Source organism: Phyllobates terribilis, unplaced genomic scaffold, assembly GCF_046119375.1.
Source record: "Phyllobates terribilis strain yellow unplaced genomic scaffold, ASM4611937v1 Scaffold_56__1_contigs__length_8794411, whole genome shotgun sequence".
Classification (NCBI taxonomy): Eukaryota; Metazoa; Chordata; class Amphibia; order Anura; family Dendrobatidae; genus Phyllobates; species Phyllobates terribilis.
The window spans coordinates 7,965,387-7,985,654 of record NW_027362816.1 but is presented as its reverse complement, the minus strand read 5'-3'; the positions used below and the strand labels follow the sequence as shown (position 1 = coordinate 7,985,654).

At 45.2% G+C, this 20,268-nt stretch overlaps 1 protein-coding gene across 1 annotated transcript in view; it reads right to left on the bottom strand.

Moving 5' to 3' along the window:
- Positions 1–616: 616 nt before the first annotated feature.
- Positions 617–20,268, bottom strand: part of LOC141192296 (uncharacterized) — a 69,678-nt gene continuing 50,026 nt past the window's right edge. Inside the window, exons 5-10 of the mRNA XM_073661791.1 lie at positions 6,524–6,528; positions 6,010–6,189; positions 5,805–5,928; positions 5,624–5,721; positions 5,336–5,426; positions 617–2,252 (exon numbers count right to left, since the gene is read on the bottom strand). Of these exons, the coding sequence (XP_073517892.1) occupies positions 901–2,252; positions 5,336–5,426; positions 5,624–5,721; positions 5,805–5,928; positions 6,010–6,189; positions 6,524–6,528 (1,850 nt within the window). The 3' untranslated portion in view covers positions 617–900. The remainder of the gene's footprint in view (positions 2,253–5,335; positions 5,427–5,623; positions 5,722–5,804; positions 5,929–6,009; positions 6,190–6,523; positions 6,529–20,268) is intronic.

The following is a 20,268-nucleotide window of genomic DNA, read 5'->3' as shown; positions in this document are numbered from 1 at the left end:
AAGGAGGCACTTGAAGAAAAATAGGCTGCATGGTCGAGTCACCAGAAGAAAGCCATTACTGCACAAATGCCACAAAGTATCTCACCTAGAATACGCCACTACTACTACTGGAGGCAAATTTACACTCATCAGCCCGGATGCTGCGCATGGGACGTACTTGGACGTTCCAACATAACAATGATCCAAAACACAAGGCCAAGTCGACATGTCATTGGCTACAGCAGAACAAAGTGAAAGTTCTGGAGTGGTCAACTCAGTCTCCTGACCTCAATATCATTGACCCACTCTGGAGAGATCTCAGGCGCGCAGTTCATGCTATACAGCCTAGGAATTTACAGGAACTGGAAGCTTTTTGCCAAGAAGAATGGGCAGCTTTATCATCTGAGAGAATAAAGAACCTCATCCACAACTACCACAAAAGACTTCAAGCTGTCATTGATATTAGAGGGGGCAATACACGGTATTAAGAACTGGGGTATGTGAACTTTTTGATCAGGGTAATTTGGATGTTTTTGGATGTCATTAAGATTTAAAAAGAGAAAACACAATAGTTTGACAATAAATGGCTTCCCCCAACCAATAATCATGAGTGGAGAAAAAGTTTTTTGTTATCATTCATATTCTCTGAAACAAGGCCAAGAAAGGAAAAATTCTGCCGGGGAATGTAAACTTTTGACCACAACTGTAAGAGATTTCAAGAATGTGGAATGTTAATTGGAAGATATAAGAACTCTAATCATCAGGCAGTAATGGGCAAGCTGAAAGGATATATAGGAGAGATGAATGTATGTGATCCCTATGGTATGTTATTTTATTATTGTATGTACTGGTTTCTTGTTTTGTCAAAAAAAACCTATTTAAAAAAATCTCAAAAATGTATTGGATTAAAAAAGAAAAAGACTAAGAAAAAGGCTTCTCCACTGTGTGGGTTCTCTGGTGCCTAACCAAAGCTGATTTCTGGTTAAAACATTTCCCACATTTTGTACATGAAAAAGGCTTCTCCCCTGTGTGAGTTCTCTTGTGCTTAACCAAAGCGGATTTCTGGTTAAAACATTTCCTACATTCTGAACATGAAAAAGGCTTCTCCCCTGTGTGGGTTCTCTGGTGCTTAATCAAATCTGATTTCTGGTTAAAACATTTCCCACATTCTGAACATGAAAAAGGCTTCTCCCCTGTGTGAGTTCTCTGGTGCTTAATCAAAGCTGATTTATCGTTAAAACATTTCCCACATTCTGAACATGAAAAAGGCTTCTCCCCTGTGTGAATTCTCTGGTGGTTAACCAAAGGTGATTTATGGTTAAAACTTTTCCCACATTCTGAACACGAAAAAGGCTTCTCCCCTGTGTGAGTTCTCTGGTGCTTAACCAAAGATGATTTATCGTTAAAACATTTCCCACATTCTGAACATGAAAAAGGCTTCTCCCCTGTGTGAGTTCTTTGGTGCTTGACAAAATCTGATTTATAGTTAAAACATTTCCCACATTCTGAACATGAAAAAGGCTTCTCCCCTGTGTGAATTCTCTGGTGCTTAACCAAAGCGGATTTATAGTTAAAACATTTCCCACATTCTGAACATGAAAAAGGCTTCTCCCCTGTGTGAATTCTCTGGTGCTTAATCAAAGCAGATTTATCGATAAAACATTTCCCACATTCTGAACATGAAAAAGGCTTCTCCCCTGTGTGAGTTCTCTGGTGGATATTAAGATGTGCTTTCTGGTTGAAACATTTCCCACATTCTGAACATGAAAAAGGCTTCTCCCCTGTGTGAATTCTCTGGTGCTTAACCAAAGCTGAATTATGGTTAAAACATTTTCCACATTCTGAACAGGAAAAAGGCTTCTCCCCTGTATGAATTCTCTGGTGCTTGACAAAATCTGATTTCTGGTTAAAACATTTCCCATATTTGGAACAAAAAAATCTATTGTCCGCTGTGTGTATTTTTTGATGTTTAAGAAAATACTTTTCAAGAGTAAAACTATTTCCATTTTCTGAACATGAAAATGGCTTCTTTCCTTTATGAGCAGTTTGTTTTTTAATGCTTATTTTGTGACTTTGATTTTCCTTAGTAGTCGGTAATGAATCAGAAGACAGGACATGTTTCATAGGACTAGATGATAGATCTTTGCTGTGAAGGGATGATGGTATATCTGTAGTAATGGCATTCACTTCAATTGTATCCTGTGGGATCTCAAGATCATGTGATTTAAAAACAGAAGATGTCAGCTGTCCCTCTGATCTCCTGGTACAGTCATCTGCCAAGAAAAAAACAATTATTAATTTTGAATAAAATATCCCTGAAATTTATATTTTTGAACATTTCTACTTAAAATGTCTGTAGAAATGACAAGTTATTGACAGAATGACAGTGAAACGCGAAAACCTCATAGGATGAACCAGTGGAGCGTGGTGTTCAACTGCTTGTTCATTCTGTCTCCAAAATATGGAATAAGAAGCCACCAAACAATGTTATGTAGGCAAAAATGATACCAAATAAAAACTTCTTCTTATCCATAAATCAACCCAGCAAAGTCCGCTCTCCCAAAGTCAAATCTCCCCCCTCACTTCTGAGCCTTGCAGTGCGCCCAAACCACATTCAGCCTCCATGTATTTGACATTACTATAGTGAGAAGAACCCACTTAATTTACGGTGTGTGTCTCCTGGAGCACAATCTGGGCACTATGTGTTGGGCAATAAAATGGCCAATGTGCAATTTTCACTCTCCAACATCCACTGCGTGCTAATTTCTGGAAAGAGCCTGTGGAATCAAAATAATCGCTACGTCTATAGAATAATTCACTGCGGGTTATAATTTTCAAAATGGAGTCACTTTGTTATATTAAAGAAGTTCTCCAGTACTTTTTACAATTGCCCCAATGTCCCCCAATGTATTTATCATGTGACCATAAGTCTTTTTGTAATTACCTTCTGCAGTCCTTCTTGCCTGTGCGCAGTGCTATCGCTGGCCGTTCTCAGGCATCACGTGACCCCCGATAGCGTCACTCACAAGCAAGAAAGACAGCAGAAGGTAATTACAAAAATTCTTATGGGTACAGAGTAAATACATTGGGGGACATTGGGCAATTGTAAAAAGTACTGGACAACTTCTTTAAGGCTTCTGTAAATAGTTTCTTCCATCTCCTCTGGGATCTGCTCCCCTAATGTCTGCTTCTGTCACCAGGAGCCGCCTTAATCATTCTGCAGGTAGCACTGGTGATGGAGGAGACGTTGGAACCAGAAGCTCTGGGCAGCACAGGCTCTGTCCAAACACTAAGATTAGGGTTGCTGGGACCAGTAGTACCATCCAGTCTGGCAGTATGGGTGTGTGTGCTGTCCAGCTGGAGTAATCTGCTCCCTGCTTCAGCCATTTGGAAAGCACCACACCCTACTAAAGCTGGAAGCATATTGCTGGAAGCTGCCAGATACAGCCTTGTTCTCCTCTGGTTCAGTCCTCTGTGCTCAGCTCCCGGCTTGTGTATTTGTTTACTGACTACTCTTGTGTCTTCTGATTTTGTACTTTCTCTGTCCTCCTGGTTATGACCCGGCTACCTGACTATTCTTTTTGGGGTTAAAGGGTGATGAGCAAAGCAATCCCTGGGATCAAGAAAATGGCATATATAGCACCAAGCCTGTTTGTGGTACCCATCTTTTGAGCTGCCAGGTGACCATGAACAGTGTCCCCAATACATTGGGTCTGAAATATATTCCAGCAAGATCTGCATTCAAATAGTTAAATGGCGCTCCTTCCCTCCTTATTCCTTCCCTTGTGCCCAGACAGTAGTGTACAACCTTATATAGGGGATTGTTGGATTCAAGAGAAGTTGGAAAATAATTTGTAAGGTCCATTTGTTTCCTATTATCCTTTGTGAAGAATTCCAAAATTATCACCAAATAAAGTGACACACGTCAGATTTGAAAAATGGGCTGATTAGGAACATAATACTGGCTGCAGGAAGGGGTTAAATCAGAGGATTTTGGGAACTAACTGCTGTAGTCAAAAACTGTGAGTATAGACAGTAACACATCTACTGAAATGATCAAACTCGACAGTCTCCATCAGTAATAAATGAGTAACTAGTGGTGAAACCTCTCTGGGGTAATTGGAGTATGGGACTCGATGGCTCCTGACAATCTAAACTATCGTAAGGGACAATATTTTCTATCAGATGAGTTTCAAGAAGAAATATTAGACGTTCAAAGAGAACTTTTTATAATACTGCAGAGCTGAGGGGTCTTAAATTTAGACCTCGGGCATTGGGAAGAGACAATGGAGATCTTTCTTAAAGACTACCAGGGAGTTACAGACTCACATAAGTGAGGAAGGCCGATCCCACCACAATCAAACTATTACATAGAATGAACTTGTAAAAAAAGAAAGAATATAAAAACATGTAACATCCCCAACAACAACGTATGTATGAGGGGAGAAATCCAACACTAAACTGGAGTCACACTCATTTATGGTGGACCATTGGAGCTACTATGAATCCTGACCAGGAGAGTAGAGAAAGTATTAGCGCCCCCATTTCAGGAGAGATTGTGCAGTAATCTGAATTTCTTAGGATCGAAAACATAATGGAATTTATGACGTGGAGTGAATCCATGAAACCAGGGCTGGAGCCAACACATCTCCTGCAGGCGTGAATAAATGTATATTACAGCCATCAGCCACGCACAGCTTAGAGATATATCATGGCACAGGTGTAATGTTTTCTGTATAGTTTATCACAATCCTGTTTGAATTTAGTTGGTTTAAAAAGAAATTGAAAAGTCAGGATAAAGGGAAACTCTGTTGTTATTGTATAGAAATTCACACTTGGCTTCACTGCACATTTAATGTTGTCGATAATAAAAGCGAAGTTTGGCCAGAAAGACTGGACCTGGTCTTGTAGGGACTATATGAGCACATTCAGCAGCACAGAAGGGAGAAAAGGTAGATTCATCCAATAAGATATCAGGGATCTAGGAAGCGAACAGCATCATCACCCTCCGCTTTCTCTTACAGGTCCATCATAATTTTGATTTTCTCACTTGTCAGCACATTCTACGTACGCTGTCATTTGGCTTTATAGTTTACAGATCTGGGCAGGTAACGGTCAGCGTCTACTAATCCCAGGGGGTAGGTGGATCCTCCAGGTTGTAAGTTCTACAGAAAAGGTCTTTTACAATTACACAAAGTAATGTGAACATTTTCGGATGGAGGAAAATGTTGTGGCCTAGCGGTAAAATGGTGATCACACGATTGCGATACGGCCGGACTACACCACCGATAAAGCAGCCACAGCCGGTGACTGAGAAGAATCTGTGACTTCTCAGCATTTAGTGGTTACTACTCACCTGGGTAGTCATATGTAGGAATTTCCTCTTTACACCGCTCATCGCCCCTCACATATGTCTCTGTAGTATTAATATGGGTCAGATCTTCACCCTGAAACAAATATTATAAAAGTCACAGACAGATGAGAAGTCACATCTATGATCAGCTCTAATCCTGCCATCTCCACCGTTCTCATTACACAAGTATAAAACATATAATACTGGAGGATAAAACAAGACTGAACACAAGACCTTCACAGCCGTCTACACATCACAGGGGAGATCTCATGACACCTTCTCTCCATCTACCTGATGATCCTGAGGAACATTGGGATCTTCTTGTTTACAGTCCTGTGGAAGAAGAGGACGGGGATATCTCTCTGGTGTTGTCCTCTTACTGGATAGATCTGGAGGAAACACATACAGGGACTGAATACAATCTTTACATACAGATAATTATAGGCCGTGTGGTTTTAGTCCTGTCTATTACCTGGTGATGTGAGGGGCTGTGGAACCTCCATCAAGATGTCCTTGTACAGATCTTTGTGTCCTTCCAAATACTCCCACTCCTCCATGGAGAAATAGACGGCGACATCCTGACACCTTATAGGAACCTGACACATACAATGATCCGTCATCCCCCGATCCCTTCATAGCATTACTGTATAATGTCCCAGCATTCCCAGCAGTGTCACCTCTCCAGTCAGCAGCTCAATCATCTTGTAGGCGAGTTCTAGGATCTTCTGGTCATTGATGTCCTCATGTATCAGGGGGTGAGGTGGAGGACCCGTGATTGGGCTCAGATGTCTTCCCCATCCCTCAGACACAGGGGCCTGGCAGCGCTCACTAGAGGTCTTCTTCACTACTGTGTAATCCTGGTTATGGATAGACACATTAATACATCTCACTCCAGACATTTCCAGAGTCCTCACCTCTCCAGTTCTGTCCATCTGTTATTCCCATAGATAAGAATGATGTAATGTGACGTCATCAGAATCTCTCACCTCTCCAGTAATCCGGAAGAGGATCTCTAGGGTGAGGTGTAATATCCTCTCCGCCATCTTGTCTCTATCCATATCCATCCTTGATAGGTGATTTAGAAAAATTCTTTTAATATAGAAGCTCTTCACTGAGAGGATCTGATATTGTAGAAACCTGAATGAGAAGAAGAGCCGATGTGACATCCTAAAGAATTCTGTGTATTAATACAATTACTGGAGACAATAAGGGAAATATATCAGTAGATGTGTAGATGTTGTATTCTCTAGTCTTTTATGGACTGGAACATAAGTTGAATTGCTGACTTAGACATCTCCTCCATACTTCCAATCACTGGCTAAGTTGGCCACTGCTTCAGTAAGAATCACCCAGAAACCCAAGCAGCAATGGTATTTTTATTATTTTTACAATATTCTGCTTTTGTCCCTGACGTACTAATAAAACCTATATATTTTAGGCCACAGACAACAAACAGTTTCTTCCTTGGAGTCTGCAGCTGAATACGTTTCTTATAGACTCATCTTCCATAACGCTAATTCTCGTCATATACATTACACGTGGCATGAGAAATAAAAACTTCATGATGAGGACGACATCTTCATCTTCTAATACGGCTCTAGAAACAAATTTGGCCAGAGTCCGTCACTGACTACATCATCACCGACTGTCTATATGAATGTTTCCCGTCTTTCCCAGGTTGTAATCTTTTATCACGTTAGATCTCATTTATAAGAGCTTGTTTGTACGAACACCAAGACAGGAGTTATTTGATGCTAATGTCTCCATGTACAGTGTTTTTTTTCCTGGATATCATGTTTCTAAAAGCATTTTCCTGTAGGTTTCCATATATTACATGAAAAACACTAAAAAAAGAAAACCAAGTGGTTAATACATAAAATAAAATTGGGGTTGGCGGGACTGTGACAACATTATAGTGTATGTGGGAAGATGGTGGTATTGTGGGAATATTATACTGTATGTGGGAAGATGGCGGTACTGTGAGAACATTATACTGTATGTGAGGGGGATGGTGGTACTTTGGGAACATTATACTGTATGTGGGTAGATGGCGGTACTGTGGGAACATTATACTGTATGTGGGAAGATGGCGGTACTGTGGGAACATTATACTGTATGTGGGAAGATGGCGGTACTGTGGGAACATTATACTGTATGTGGGTAGATGGCGGTACTGTGGGAACATTATACTGTATGTGGGAAGATGGCGGTACTGTGAGAACATTATACTGTATGTGGGGGGGTATTGTGGGAACATTATACAGTGTGTGGGAAGATGGCGGTACTGTGAGAACATTATACTGTATGTGGGGGGGTATTGTGGGAACATTATACTGTATGTGGGAAGATGGCGGTACTGTGAGAACATTATACTGTATGTGGGGGGGTATTGTGGGAACATTATACTGTATGTGGGAAGATGGCGGTACTGTGGGAACATTATACTGTATGTGGGAAGATGGCGGTACTGTGAGAACATTATACTGTATGTGGGGGGGTATTGTGGGAACATTATACAGTGTGTGGGAAGATGGCGGTACTGTACTGTGAGAACATTATACGGTGTGGGGAAATAGAGGTACTATGAGAGCATTATATTGAGAGGATTAATGACCGCAGTCGCTCCTGTGACCGGGCCCAGCCAACATCAACCGCTGCTGCAGCTGGATGTGTGTTCTCGGACTGACATTCACCTTAGTGCCACAATACACGCTGCCGACCAATCAGAGGCCAGCAGCTGACATCGGCATGTACGTCATTAGGGGCGCATGGAAGTAACATCATCCTCTCCTGTCGCTTCCAGCTGAAGTCAGCGGCAGCTCCAGAAAAAGACACCGCGCGGCGAGGGAGCGGAGAGAAGGTGAGGATAATGTTTTTTTTGTTTTTTTTTTAAATCAGCGAGTACACGGTGCCCTGGGCCATACTACTACATGTAAGAGGATGGGCTGTGTATTATACTACATGTACGGACTATGGGCTGTGCATTATACTACATGTACGGTCCATGGGCTGTGCATTATACTACATGTACGGACTATGGGCTGTGCATCATACTACATGTACGGTCCATGGGCTGTGCATTATACTACATGTACGGACTATGGGCTGTGCATCATACTACATGTACGGTCCATGGGCTGTGCATTACACTACATGTACGGACTATGGGCTGTGCATTACACTACATGTACGGACTATGGGCTGTGCATTATACTACATGTACGGACTATGGGCTGTGCATCATACTACATGTACGGACTATGGGCTGTGCATTACACTACATGTACGGACCATGGGCTGTGCATTATACTACATGGATGACTGTGGGCTGTGCATTATACTACATGGATGACTGTGGGCTGTGCATTATACTACATGGATGACTGTGGGCTGTGCATTATACTACATGGATGACTGTGGGGAGTGCATTATACTACATGTGTGGACTGTGGGCTGTGCATTATACTACATGGATGACTGTGGGCTGTGCATTATACTACATGGATGACTGTGGGGAGTGCATTATACTACATGTATGACTGTGGGCTGTGCATTATACACTACTATGTATGACTGTGGGATGTGCACTATACTACTATGTCTGACTATGGGCTGTGCATTATACTACTATGTATGACTATGGACTGTGCGTTATACTACATGGATGACTATGGGCTGTGCATTATACTACATGTGTGGACTATGGGCTGTGCATTATACTACATGTATGGGCTGTGCATTATACCACATGTATGGACTATGGGCTGTGCATTATACTACATGTATGGACTATGGGCTGTGCATTACACTACATGTACGGACCATGGACTGTGCATTATACTACATGTACGGACTATGGGCTGTGCATTATACCACATGTATGGACCATGGGCTGTGCATTACACTACATGTACGGACCATGGGCTGTGCATTACACTACATGTACGGACCATGGGCTGTGCATTACACTACATGTACGGACCAGGGGCTGTGCATTATACTACATGTACGGACCATGGGCTGTGCATTACACTACATGTACGGACCATGGGCTGTGCATTACACTACATGTACGGACCATGGGCTGTGCATTACACTACATGTACGGACCAGGGGCTGTGCATTATACTACATGTACGGACCATGGGCTGTGCATTACACTACATGTATGGACTATGGGCTGTGCATTACACTACATGTACGGACCATGGGCTGTGCATTACACTATATGTACGGACCATGGGCTGTGCATTACACTACATGTATGGACTATGGGCTGTGCATTATACTATATGTATGGACTATGGGCTGTTCATTATACTACATGGATGACTGTGGGCTGTGCATTATACTACATGGATGACTGTGGGCTGTGCATTATACTACATGGATGACTGTGGGGAGTGCATTATACTACATGTGTGGACTGTGGGCTGTGCATTATACTACATGGATGACTGTGGGCTGTGCATTATACTACATGGATGACTGTGGGGAGTGCATTATACTACATGGATGACTGTGGGCTGTGCATTATACACTACTATGTATGACTGTGGGATGTGCACTATACTACTATGTCTGACTATGGGCTGTGCATTATACTACTATGTATGACTATGGACTGTGCGTTATACTACATGGATGACTATGGGCTGTACATTATACTACATGTGTGGACTATGGGCTGTGCATTATACTACATGTATGGGCTGTGCATTATACCACATGTATGGACTATGGGCTGTGCATTATACTACATGTATGGACTATGGGCTGTGCATTACACTACATGTACGGACCATGGACTGTGCATTATACTACATGTACGGACTATGGGCTGTGCATTATACCACATGTATGGACTATGGGCTGTGCATTACACTACATGTACGGACCATGGGCTGTGCATTACACTACATGTACGGACCATGGGCTGTGCATTACACTACATGTACGGACCAGGGGCTGTGCATTACACTACATGTACGGACCAGGGGCTGTGCATTATACTACATGTACGGACCATGGGCTGTGCATTACACTACATGTACGGACCATGGGCTGTGCATTACACTACATGTACGGACCATGGGCTGTGCATTACACTATATGTACGGACCATGGGCTGTGCATTACACTACATGTACGGACCATGGGCTGTGCATTACACTACATGTATGGACTATGGGCTGTGCATTATACTATATGTATGGACTATGGGCTGTTCATTATACTACATGTACGGACTATGGGCTGTGCATTATACTACATGTACGGTCCATGGGCTGTGCATTATACTACATGTACGGACTATGGGCTGTGCATCATACTACATGTACGGTCCATGGGCTGTGCATTATACTACATGTACGGACTATGGGCTGTGCATCATACTACATGTACGGTCCATGGGCTGTGCATTACACTACATGTACGGACTATGGGCTGTGCATTACACTACATGTACGGACTATGGGCTGTGCATTATACTACATGTACGGACTATGGGCTGTGCATCATACTACATGTACGGACTATGGGCTGTGCATTACACTACATGTACGGACCATGGGCTGTGCATTATACTACATGGATGACTGTGGGCTGTGCATTATACTACATGGATGACTGTGGGCTGTGCATTATACTACATGGATGACTGTGGGCTGTGCATTATACTACATGGATGACTGTGGGGAGTGCATTATACTACATGTGTGGACTGTGGGCTGTGCATTATACTACATGGATGACTGTGGGCTGTGCATTATACTACATGGATGACTGTGGGGAGTGCATTATACTACATGTATGACTGTGGGCTGTGCATTATACACTACTATGTATGACTGTGGGATGTGCACTATACTACTATGTCTGACTATGGGCTGTGCATTATACTACTATGTATGACTATGGACTGTGCGTTATACTACATGGATGACTATGGGCTGTGCATTATACTACATGTGTGGACTATGGGCTGTGCATTATACTACATGTATGGGCTGTGCATTATACCACATGTATGGACTATGGGCTGTGCATTATACTACATGTATGGACTATGGGCTGTGCATTACACTACATGTACGGACCATGGACTGTGCATTATACTACATGTACGGACTATGGGCTGTGCATTATACCACATGTATGGACCATGGGCTGTGCATTACACTACATGTACGGACCATGGGCTGTGCATTACACTACATGTACGGACCATGGGCTGTGCATTACACTACATGTACGGACCAGGGGCTGTGCATTATACTACATGTACGGACCATGGGCTGTGCATTACACTACATGTACGGACCATGGGCTGTGCATTACACTACATGTACGGACCATGGGCTGTGCATTACACTACATGTACGGACCAGGGGCTGTGCATTATACTACATGTACGGACCATGGGCTGTGCATTACACTACATGTATGGACTATGGGCTGTGCATTACACTACATGTACGGACCATGGGCTGTGCATTACACTATATGTACGGACCATGGGCTGTGCATTACACTACATGTATGGACTATGGGCTGTGCATTATACTATATGTATGGACTATGGGCTGTTCATTATACTACATGGATGACTGTGGGCTGTGCATTATACTACATGGATGACTGTGGGCTGTGCATTATACTACATGGATGACTGTGGGGAGTGCATTATACTACATGTGTGGACTGTGGGCTGTGCATTATACTACATGGATGACTGTGGGCTGTGCATTATACTACATGGATGACTGTGGGGAGTGCATTATACTACATGGATGACTGTGGGCTGTGCATTATACACTACTATGTATGACTGTGGGATGTGCACTATACTACTATGTCTGACTATGGGCTGTGCATTATACTACTATGTATGACTATGGACTGTGCGTTATACTACATGGATGACTATGGGCTGTACATTATACTACATGTGTGGACTATGGGCTGTGCATTATACTACATGTATGGGCTGTGCATTATACCACATGTATGGACTATGGGCTGTGCATTATACTACATGTATGGACTATGGGCTGTGCATTACACTACATGTACGGACCATGGACTGTGCATTATACTACATGTACGGACTATGGGCTGTGCATTATACCACATGTATGGACTATGGGCTGTGCATTACACTACATGTACGGACCATGGGCTGTGCATTACACTACATGTACGGACCATGGGCTGTGCATTACACTACATGTACGGACCAGGGGCTGTGCATTACACTACATGTACGGACCAGGGGCTGTGCATTATACTACATGTACGGACCATGGGCTGTGCATTACACTACATGTACGGACCATGGGCTGTGCATTACACTACATGTACGGACCATGGGCTGTGCATTACACTATATGTACGGACCATGGGCTGTGCATTACACTACATGTACGGACCATGGGCTGTGCATTACACTACATGTATGGACTATGGGCTGTGCATTATACTATATGTATGGACTATGGGCTGTTCATTATACTACATGTACGGACTATGGGCTGTGCATTATACTACATGGATGACTATGGGCTGTGCATTATACTACATGGATGACTATAGGCTGTGCATTATACTGTATGGAGGATTATGGGGAGTGCATTACACTTCTGTTATGGGGCTCCATCACTTCTATGTTCGCCCCTGGTGAGTGTAATAGTTTATTTTTTTCTATACACTAAAGAACAGAGGCAGAATGGGGGACATAAACCAGGTTGGTGTCAAGGAAAATGGACATACATATACAGTGGGTACGGAAAGTTTTCAGACCCCTTTAAATTTTTCACTCTTTGTTTCATTGCAGCCGTTTGGTAAATTCTAAAAAGTTCATTTTTTTTCTCATTAACCCCTTTACAACCCAAAGTGGTTTGCACGTTAATGACCAGGCCAATTTTTACAATTCTGACCACTGTCAATTTATGATGTAATAACTCTGGAACGCTTCAACAGATCCCCCTGATTCTGAGAATGTTTTTTCGTAACATATTGTAATTCATGATTGTGGTAACATTTCTTCGATATCACTTGCATTTATTTGTGAAAAAAACTGAAATTTGGCGAAAATTTTTCAATTTTCAAAATTTGAATTTTTATGCCCTTAAATCAGAGAGATACAGTACAGGCCAAAAGTTTGGACACACCTTCTCATTTAAAGATTTTTCTGTATTTTCATGACTATGAAAACTGTACATTCACACTGAAGGCATCAAAACTAGGAATTAACACATGTGGAATTATATACTGAAAAAAAAGTGTGAAACAACTGAGAATATGTCTTATATTCTAGGTTCTTCAAAGTAGCCACCTTTTGCTTTGATGACTGCTTTGCACACTCTTGGCATTCTCTTGATGAGCTTCAAGAGGTAGTCACCAGAAATGGTCTTCCAATAATCTTGAAGGAGTTCCCAGAGATGCTTAGCACTTGTTGGCCCTTTTGCCTTCACTCTGTGGTCCAGCTCACCTCAAACCATCTCGATTGGGTTCAGGTCTGGTGACTGTGGAGGCCAGGTCATCTGGCGTAGCACCCCATCACTCTCCTTCTTGGTCAAATAGCCCTTACACAGCCTGGAGGTGTGTTTTGGGTCATTGTCCTGTTGAAAAATAAATGATGGTCCAACTAAACACAAATCGGATGGAATAGCATGCCGCTGCAAGATGCTGTGGTAGCCATGCTGGTTCAGTATGCCTTCAATATTGAATAAATCCCCAACAGTGTCAGCAGCAAAGCACCCCCACACCATCACACCTCCTCCTCCATGCTTCACAGTGGGAACCAGGCATGTAGAGTCCATCTGTTCACCTTTTCTGCGTCGCACAAAGACACGGTGGTTGGAACCAAAGATATCAAATTTGGACTCATCAGACCAAAGCATAGATTTCCACTGGTCTAATGTCCATTCCTTGTGTTCTTTAGCCCAAGCAAGTCTCTTCTGCTTGTTGCCTGTCCTTAGCAGTAGTTTCCTAGCAGCTATTTTACCTTGAAGGCCTGCTGCACAAAGTCTCCTCTTAACAGTTGTTGTAGAGATGTGTCTGCTGCTAGAACTCTGTGTGGCATTGACCTGGTCACTAATCTGAGCTGCTGTTAACCTGCGATTTCTGAGGCTGGTGACTCGGATAAACTTATCCTTAGAAGCAGAGGTGACTCTTAGTCTTCCTTTCCTGGGGCGGTCCTCATGTGAGCCAGTTTCTTTGTAGTGCTTGATGGTTTTTGCAACTGCACATGGGGACACTTTCAAAGTTTGCCCAATTTTTCGGACTGACTGACCTTCATTTCTTAAAGTAATGATGGCCACTCCTTTTTCTTTACTTAGCTGCTTTTTTTTTGCCATAATACAAATTCTAACAATTCTATTCAGTAGGACTATCAGCTGTGTATCCACCAGACTTCTGCACAACTGATGGTCCCAACCCCATTTATAAGGCAAGAAATCCCACTTATTAAACCTGACAGGGCACACCTAAGAAGCGAAAACCATTTCTGGTGACTACCTCTTGAAGCTCATCAAGAGAATGCCAAGAGTGTGCAAAGCAGTCATCAAAGCAAAAGGTGGCTACTTTGAAGAACCTAGAATATAAGACATATTTTCAGTTGTTTCACACTTTTTGTTAAGTATATAATTCCACATGTGTTAATTCATAGTTTTGATGCTTTAAGTGTGAATGTACAATTTTCATAGTCATGAAAATACTGAAAAATCTTCAAATGAGAACGTGTGTTCAAACTTTTGGTCTGTACTGTATGTCACACAAAATAGTTAATAAATAACATTTCCCACATGTCTACTTTACATCAGCACAATTTTGGAACAAACATTTTTTTTTAATTAGGGAGCTATAGGGGTTAAAAGTTGACCAGCGATTTCTCATTTTTCCAACAAAATTTACAAAACCATTTTTTTAGGGACATCACATTTGAAGTCACTTTGAGAGGTCTTTATGACAAAAAATACTCAAAAGTGACACCATTCTAAAAACTGCACCCCTCAAGGTGCTCAAAACCACATTCAAGAAGTTTATTAACCCTTCAGGTGCTTCACAGGAATTTTTGGAATGTGGAAAAAAAAGAAATTAACATTTAACTTTTTTCACAAAAATGTTACTTTATTTTTGCAGGGATAACAGGAAAAAATGGGCCCCAAAATTTGTTGTGCAATTTCTCCTGAGCATCGGGTTGTCATAGCAACATCCTGAAAGCCGCGGCAGACAACGTTGGACGCCGGCAGGAGAGGTGAGTATCGGCGATCACCTCCTCTTGCCCCCACAATGCTGCGATCGACTTTGATCGTAGCATTGCGGGGTTTAATGTAGAAATTTTTGCTAATTTATTAAAAAAGAAAAACTGAAATATCACATGGTCATAAGTATTCAGACCCTTTGCTCAGTATTGAGTAAAAGCACCCTTTTGAGCTAGTACAGCCATGAGTCTTCTTGGAAATGATGCAACAAGTTTTTCACACCTGCATTTTGGGATCCTCTGCCATTCTTCCTTGCAGATCCTCTCCAGTTCCGTCAGGATGAATGGTAAACGTTGGTGGACAGCCATTTTCAGGTCTCTCCAGAGATGCTCAATTGGGTTTAGGTCAGGGCTCTGGCTGGGCCAGTCAAGAATGGTCATAGAGTTGTTCTGAAGCCACTCCTTTGTTATTTTAGCTGTGTGCTTAGGGTCATTGTCTTGTTGGAAGGTGAACCTTTGGCCAAGTCTGAGGTCCAGAGCACTCTAGAAGAGGTTTTCATCCAGGATATCTCTGTACTTAGCCGCATTCATGTTTCTTTCAATTGCAACCAGTCGTCCTGTCCCTGCAGCTGATAAACACCCCCATAGCATGATGCTGCCACCACCATGTTTCACTGTTGGGATTGTATTGGGCAGGTGATGAGCAGTGCCTGGTTTTCTCCACACATACCGCATAGAATTATCACCAAAAAGTTCTATCTTTGTCTCATCAGACCAGAGTATCTTATTTCTCATAGTCTGGGAGAACTTCATGTGTTTTGAGCAAACTCTATGCGGGCTTTCATATGTCTTGCACTGAGGAGAGGCTTCCGTTGGGCCACTCTGCCATAAAGGCCCGACTGGTGGAGGGTTGCAGTAATAGTTGACTTTGTGGAACCTTCTCCCATCTCCCTACTGCATCTCTGGAGCTCAGCCACGGTGATTTGGGGGTTCTTCTTTATCTCTCTCACCAAGGCTCTTCTCCCACGATTGCTCAGTTTGGCTGGATGGCCAGGTCTAGGAAGACTTCTGGTGGTCCCAAACGTCTTCAATTTAAGGATTATAAGGCCACTGTGCTCTTAAGAACCTTGAGTAATGCAGAAATTCTTTTGTAACCTTGGCCAGATCTGTGCCTTGCCACAATTCTGTCTCTGGGCTCCTTGGGCAGTTCCTTTGAGCTCATGATTCTCATTTGGTCTGACATGCACTGTGAGCTGTGGGGTCTTATATAGACAGGTGTGTGCCTTTCCTAATGAAGTCCTATCAGTTTAATTAAACACAGCTGGACCCAATGAAGGAGTAGAACCATCTCAAGGAGAATCACAAGAAAATGGACAGCATGTGACTTAAATATGAGTGTCTGAGCAAAGGGTCTGAATACTTATGACCATGTGATATTTCAGGTTTTATTTTTTAATAAATTTGCAAAAATTTCTACATTTCAGTTTTTTTCCAGTCAAGATGGGGTGCAGAGTGCACTTTAATGAAAAAAAAAAAATGAACTTTTTAGAATTTACAAAATGGCTGCAATGAAACAAAGAGTGAAAACTTTAAAGGGGTCTGAATACTTTCCGTACCCACTGTATATATCAGGATGGGGGGTGGTCGAAATCTCGTAACGGCACACTAGTTATGCCTCTGATTATACTGTGTGGGGGGATGGCGGTACTATGGGGGCATTACACTGTGTGGGGCATCATACAGCCTGCATAAGGGGCATAATGGGGGCATTACACTGTGTGGGGCATCATACATCCTGCATAAGGGGCATAATGGGGGCATTACACTGTGTGGGGCATCATACATCCTGCATAAGGGGCATAATGGGGGCATTACACTGTGTGGGGGGCATCATACATCCTGCATAAGGGGCATAATGGGGGCATTACACTGTGTGGGGGCATCATACATCCTGCATAAGGGGCATAATGGGGGCATTACACTGTGTGGGGCATCATACATCCTGCATAAGGGGCATAATGGGGGCATTACACTGTGTGGGGGGCATCATACATCCTGCATAAGGGGCATAATGGGGGCATTACACTGTGTGGGGGCATCATACATCCTGCATAAGGAGCATAATGGGGGCATTACACTGCGAGGGGCAGTAAAGGGGTCCTGTACTATGAGAACAATACGTTTCCTCCCTTCCTGTCTCCATAGTTGGGCCGTATGTATCTATTACAGGAAACAGAACAAAAACCTTATGATTCTTATAAAGGGGCAACACAAGACCCCAAAAGAGTCTCCGTGCTGAAGGGGTTAATGCCCCCTGCGCCCAGTAATGGGGGTCTCCACATACCTCCACCTGCAGAGCCGCCACCACATATATGGCTGCTCTGTGCGCACAGGAGCTGTGATGAGGTCACAGGAGGGGAGGAGTCAGGGGTCACATGATCAGAGGCCTCAGTGGATGCAGGACTCTGCTGTGCTGGTTGTCATGGTGCTGGATGAGCTGAAGTTTATGTGTGGGGTCAGGAGGGGTTTACAGTGTGAATGTAGCAGAGCCACGTGTGTACGAGGTGTACGGAGCAGAGCCGAGCGTGTACGAGGTGTACGGAGCAGAGCCGCGTGTGTACGAGGTGTACGGAGCGGAGCCGCGTGTGTACGAGGTGTACGGAACGAAGCCGCACGTGTACGAGGTGTACGGAACGGAGCCGCACGTGTACGAGGTGTACGAAGCAGAGCCGCGTGTGTACGAGGTGTACGGAGCGGAGCCGCGCGTGTACGAGGTGTACGGAGCGGAGCCGCGTGTGTACGAGGTGTACGGAGCGGAGCCGCGTGTGTACGAGGTGTACGGAGCAGAGCCGCGTGTGTACGAGGTGTACGGAGCAGAGCCGCGTGTGTACGAGGTGTACGGAGCGGAGCCGCGCGTGTACGAGGTGTACGGAGCGGAGCCGCGCGTGTACGAGGTGTACGAAGCAGAGCCGCGTGTGTACGAGGTGTACGAAGCAGAGCCGCGTGTGTACGAGGCGTACGGAGTAGAGCCGCGTGTGTACGAGGTGTACGGAGCGGAGCCGCGTGTGTACGAGGTGTACGGAGCGGAGCCGTGTGTGTACGAGGCGTACGGAGCAGAGCCGTGTGTGTACGAGGCGTACGGAGCAGAGCCGCGCGTGTACGAGGCGTACGGAGCAGAGCCGCGCGTGTACGAGGCGTACGGAGCAGAGCCGCGTGTGTACGAGGTGTACGGAGCAGAGCCGCGTGTGTACGAGGCGTACGGAGCGGAGCCGCGTGTGTACGAGGCGTACGGAGCGGAGCCGCGTGTGTACGAGGTGTACGGAGCGGAGCCGCGTGTGTACGAGGCGTACAGAGCGGAGCCGCGTGTGTACGAGGCGTACGGAGCGGAGCCGCGCGTGTACGAGGTGTACGGAGCGGAGCCGCGTGTGTATGAGGCGTACGGAGCGGAGCCGCGTGTGTACGAGGCGTACGGAGCGGAGCCGCGTGTGTACGAGGCGTACGGAGCGGAGCCGCGTGTGTACGAGGCGTACGGAGCGGAGCCGTGTGTGTACGAGGCGTACGGAGCGGAGCCGTGTGTGTACGAGGCGTACGGAGCGGAGCCGTGTGTGTACGAGGTGTACGGAACGGAGCCGCGTGTGTACGGAGCGGAGCCGTGTGTGTACGAGGCGTACGGTGTAGAGCCGCGTGTGTACGAGGTGTACGGAACGGAGCCGCGTGTGTACGAGGCGTACGGAGCAGAGCCGTGTGTGTACGAGGCGTACGGAGCAGAGCCGCGCGTGTACGAGGTGTACGGAGCGGAGCCGTGTGTGTACGAGGTGTACGGAACGGAGCCGCGTGTGTACGAGGTGTACGGAGCGGAGCCGTGTGTGTACGAGGCGTACGGAGTAGAGCCGCGTGTGTACGAGGTGTACGGAACGGAGCCGCGTGTGTACGAGGCGTACGGAGCAGAGCCGTGTGTGTACGAGGCGTACGGAGCAGACCCGCGCGTGTACGAGGTGTACGGAGCGGAGCCGCGTGTGTATGAGGCGTACGGAGCAGAGCCGCGTGTGTACGAGGTGTACGGAGCAGAGCCGCGTGTGTACGAGGTGTACGGAGCGGAGCAACGCGTGTACGAGGTGTACGGAGCAGAGCCGCGTGTGTACGAGGCGTACGGAGCAGAGCCGCGTGTGTACGAGGTGTACGGAGCGGAGCAACGCGTGTACGAGGTGTACGGAGCAGAGCCGCGTGTGTACGAGGTGTACGGAGCGGAGCCGCGTGTACGAGGCGTACGGAGCAGAGCCGCGCGTGTATGAGGTATACGGAGCAGAGCCGTGTGTGTACGAGGTGTACGGTGAGCTGAAGTTTATGTGTGGGGTCAGGAGGGGTTTACAGTGTGGATGTAGCAGAGCCGTGTGTGTACGAGGTGTACGGAGCAGAGCCCCGCGTGTACGAAGTGTACGGAGCAGAGCCGCGCGTGTACGAGGTGTACGGAGCGGAGCCGCGAGTGTACGAGGTGTACGGAGCGGAGCCACGAGTGTACGAGGTCTACGGAGCGGAGCCGCATGTGTATGAGGTCTACGGAGCGGAGCCGCGCATGTTTGAGGTGTACGGAGCCGCGCGTGTACGAGGTGTACGGAGCGGAGCCGCGCGTGTACGAGGTGTATGGAGCGGAGCCGCGCGTGTACGAGGTGTACGGAGCGGAGCCGCGCGTGTACGAGGTGTACGGAGCGGAGCCACGCGTGTACGAGGT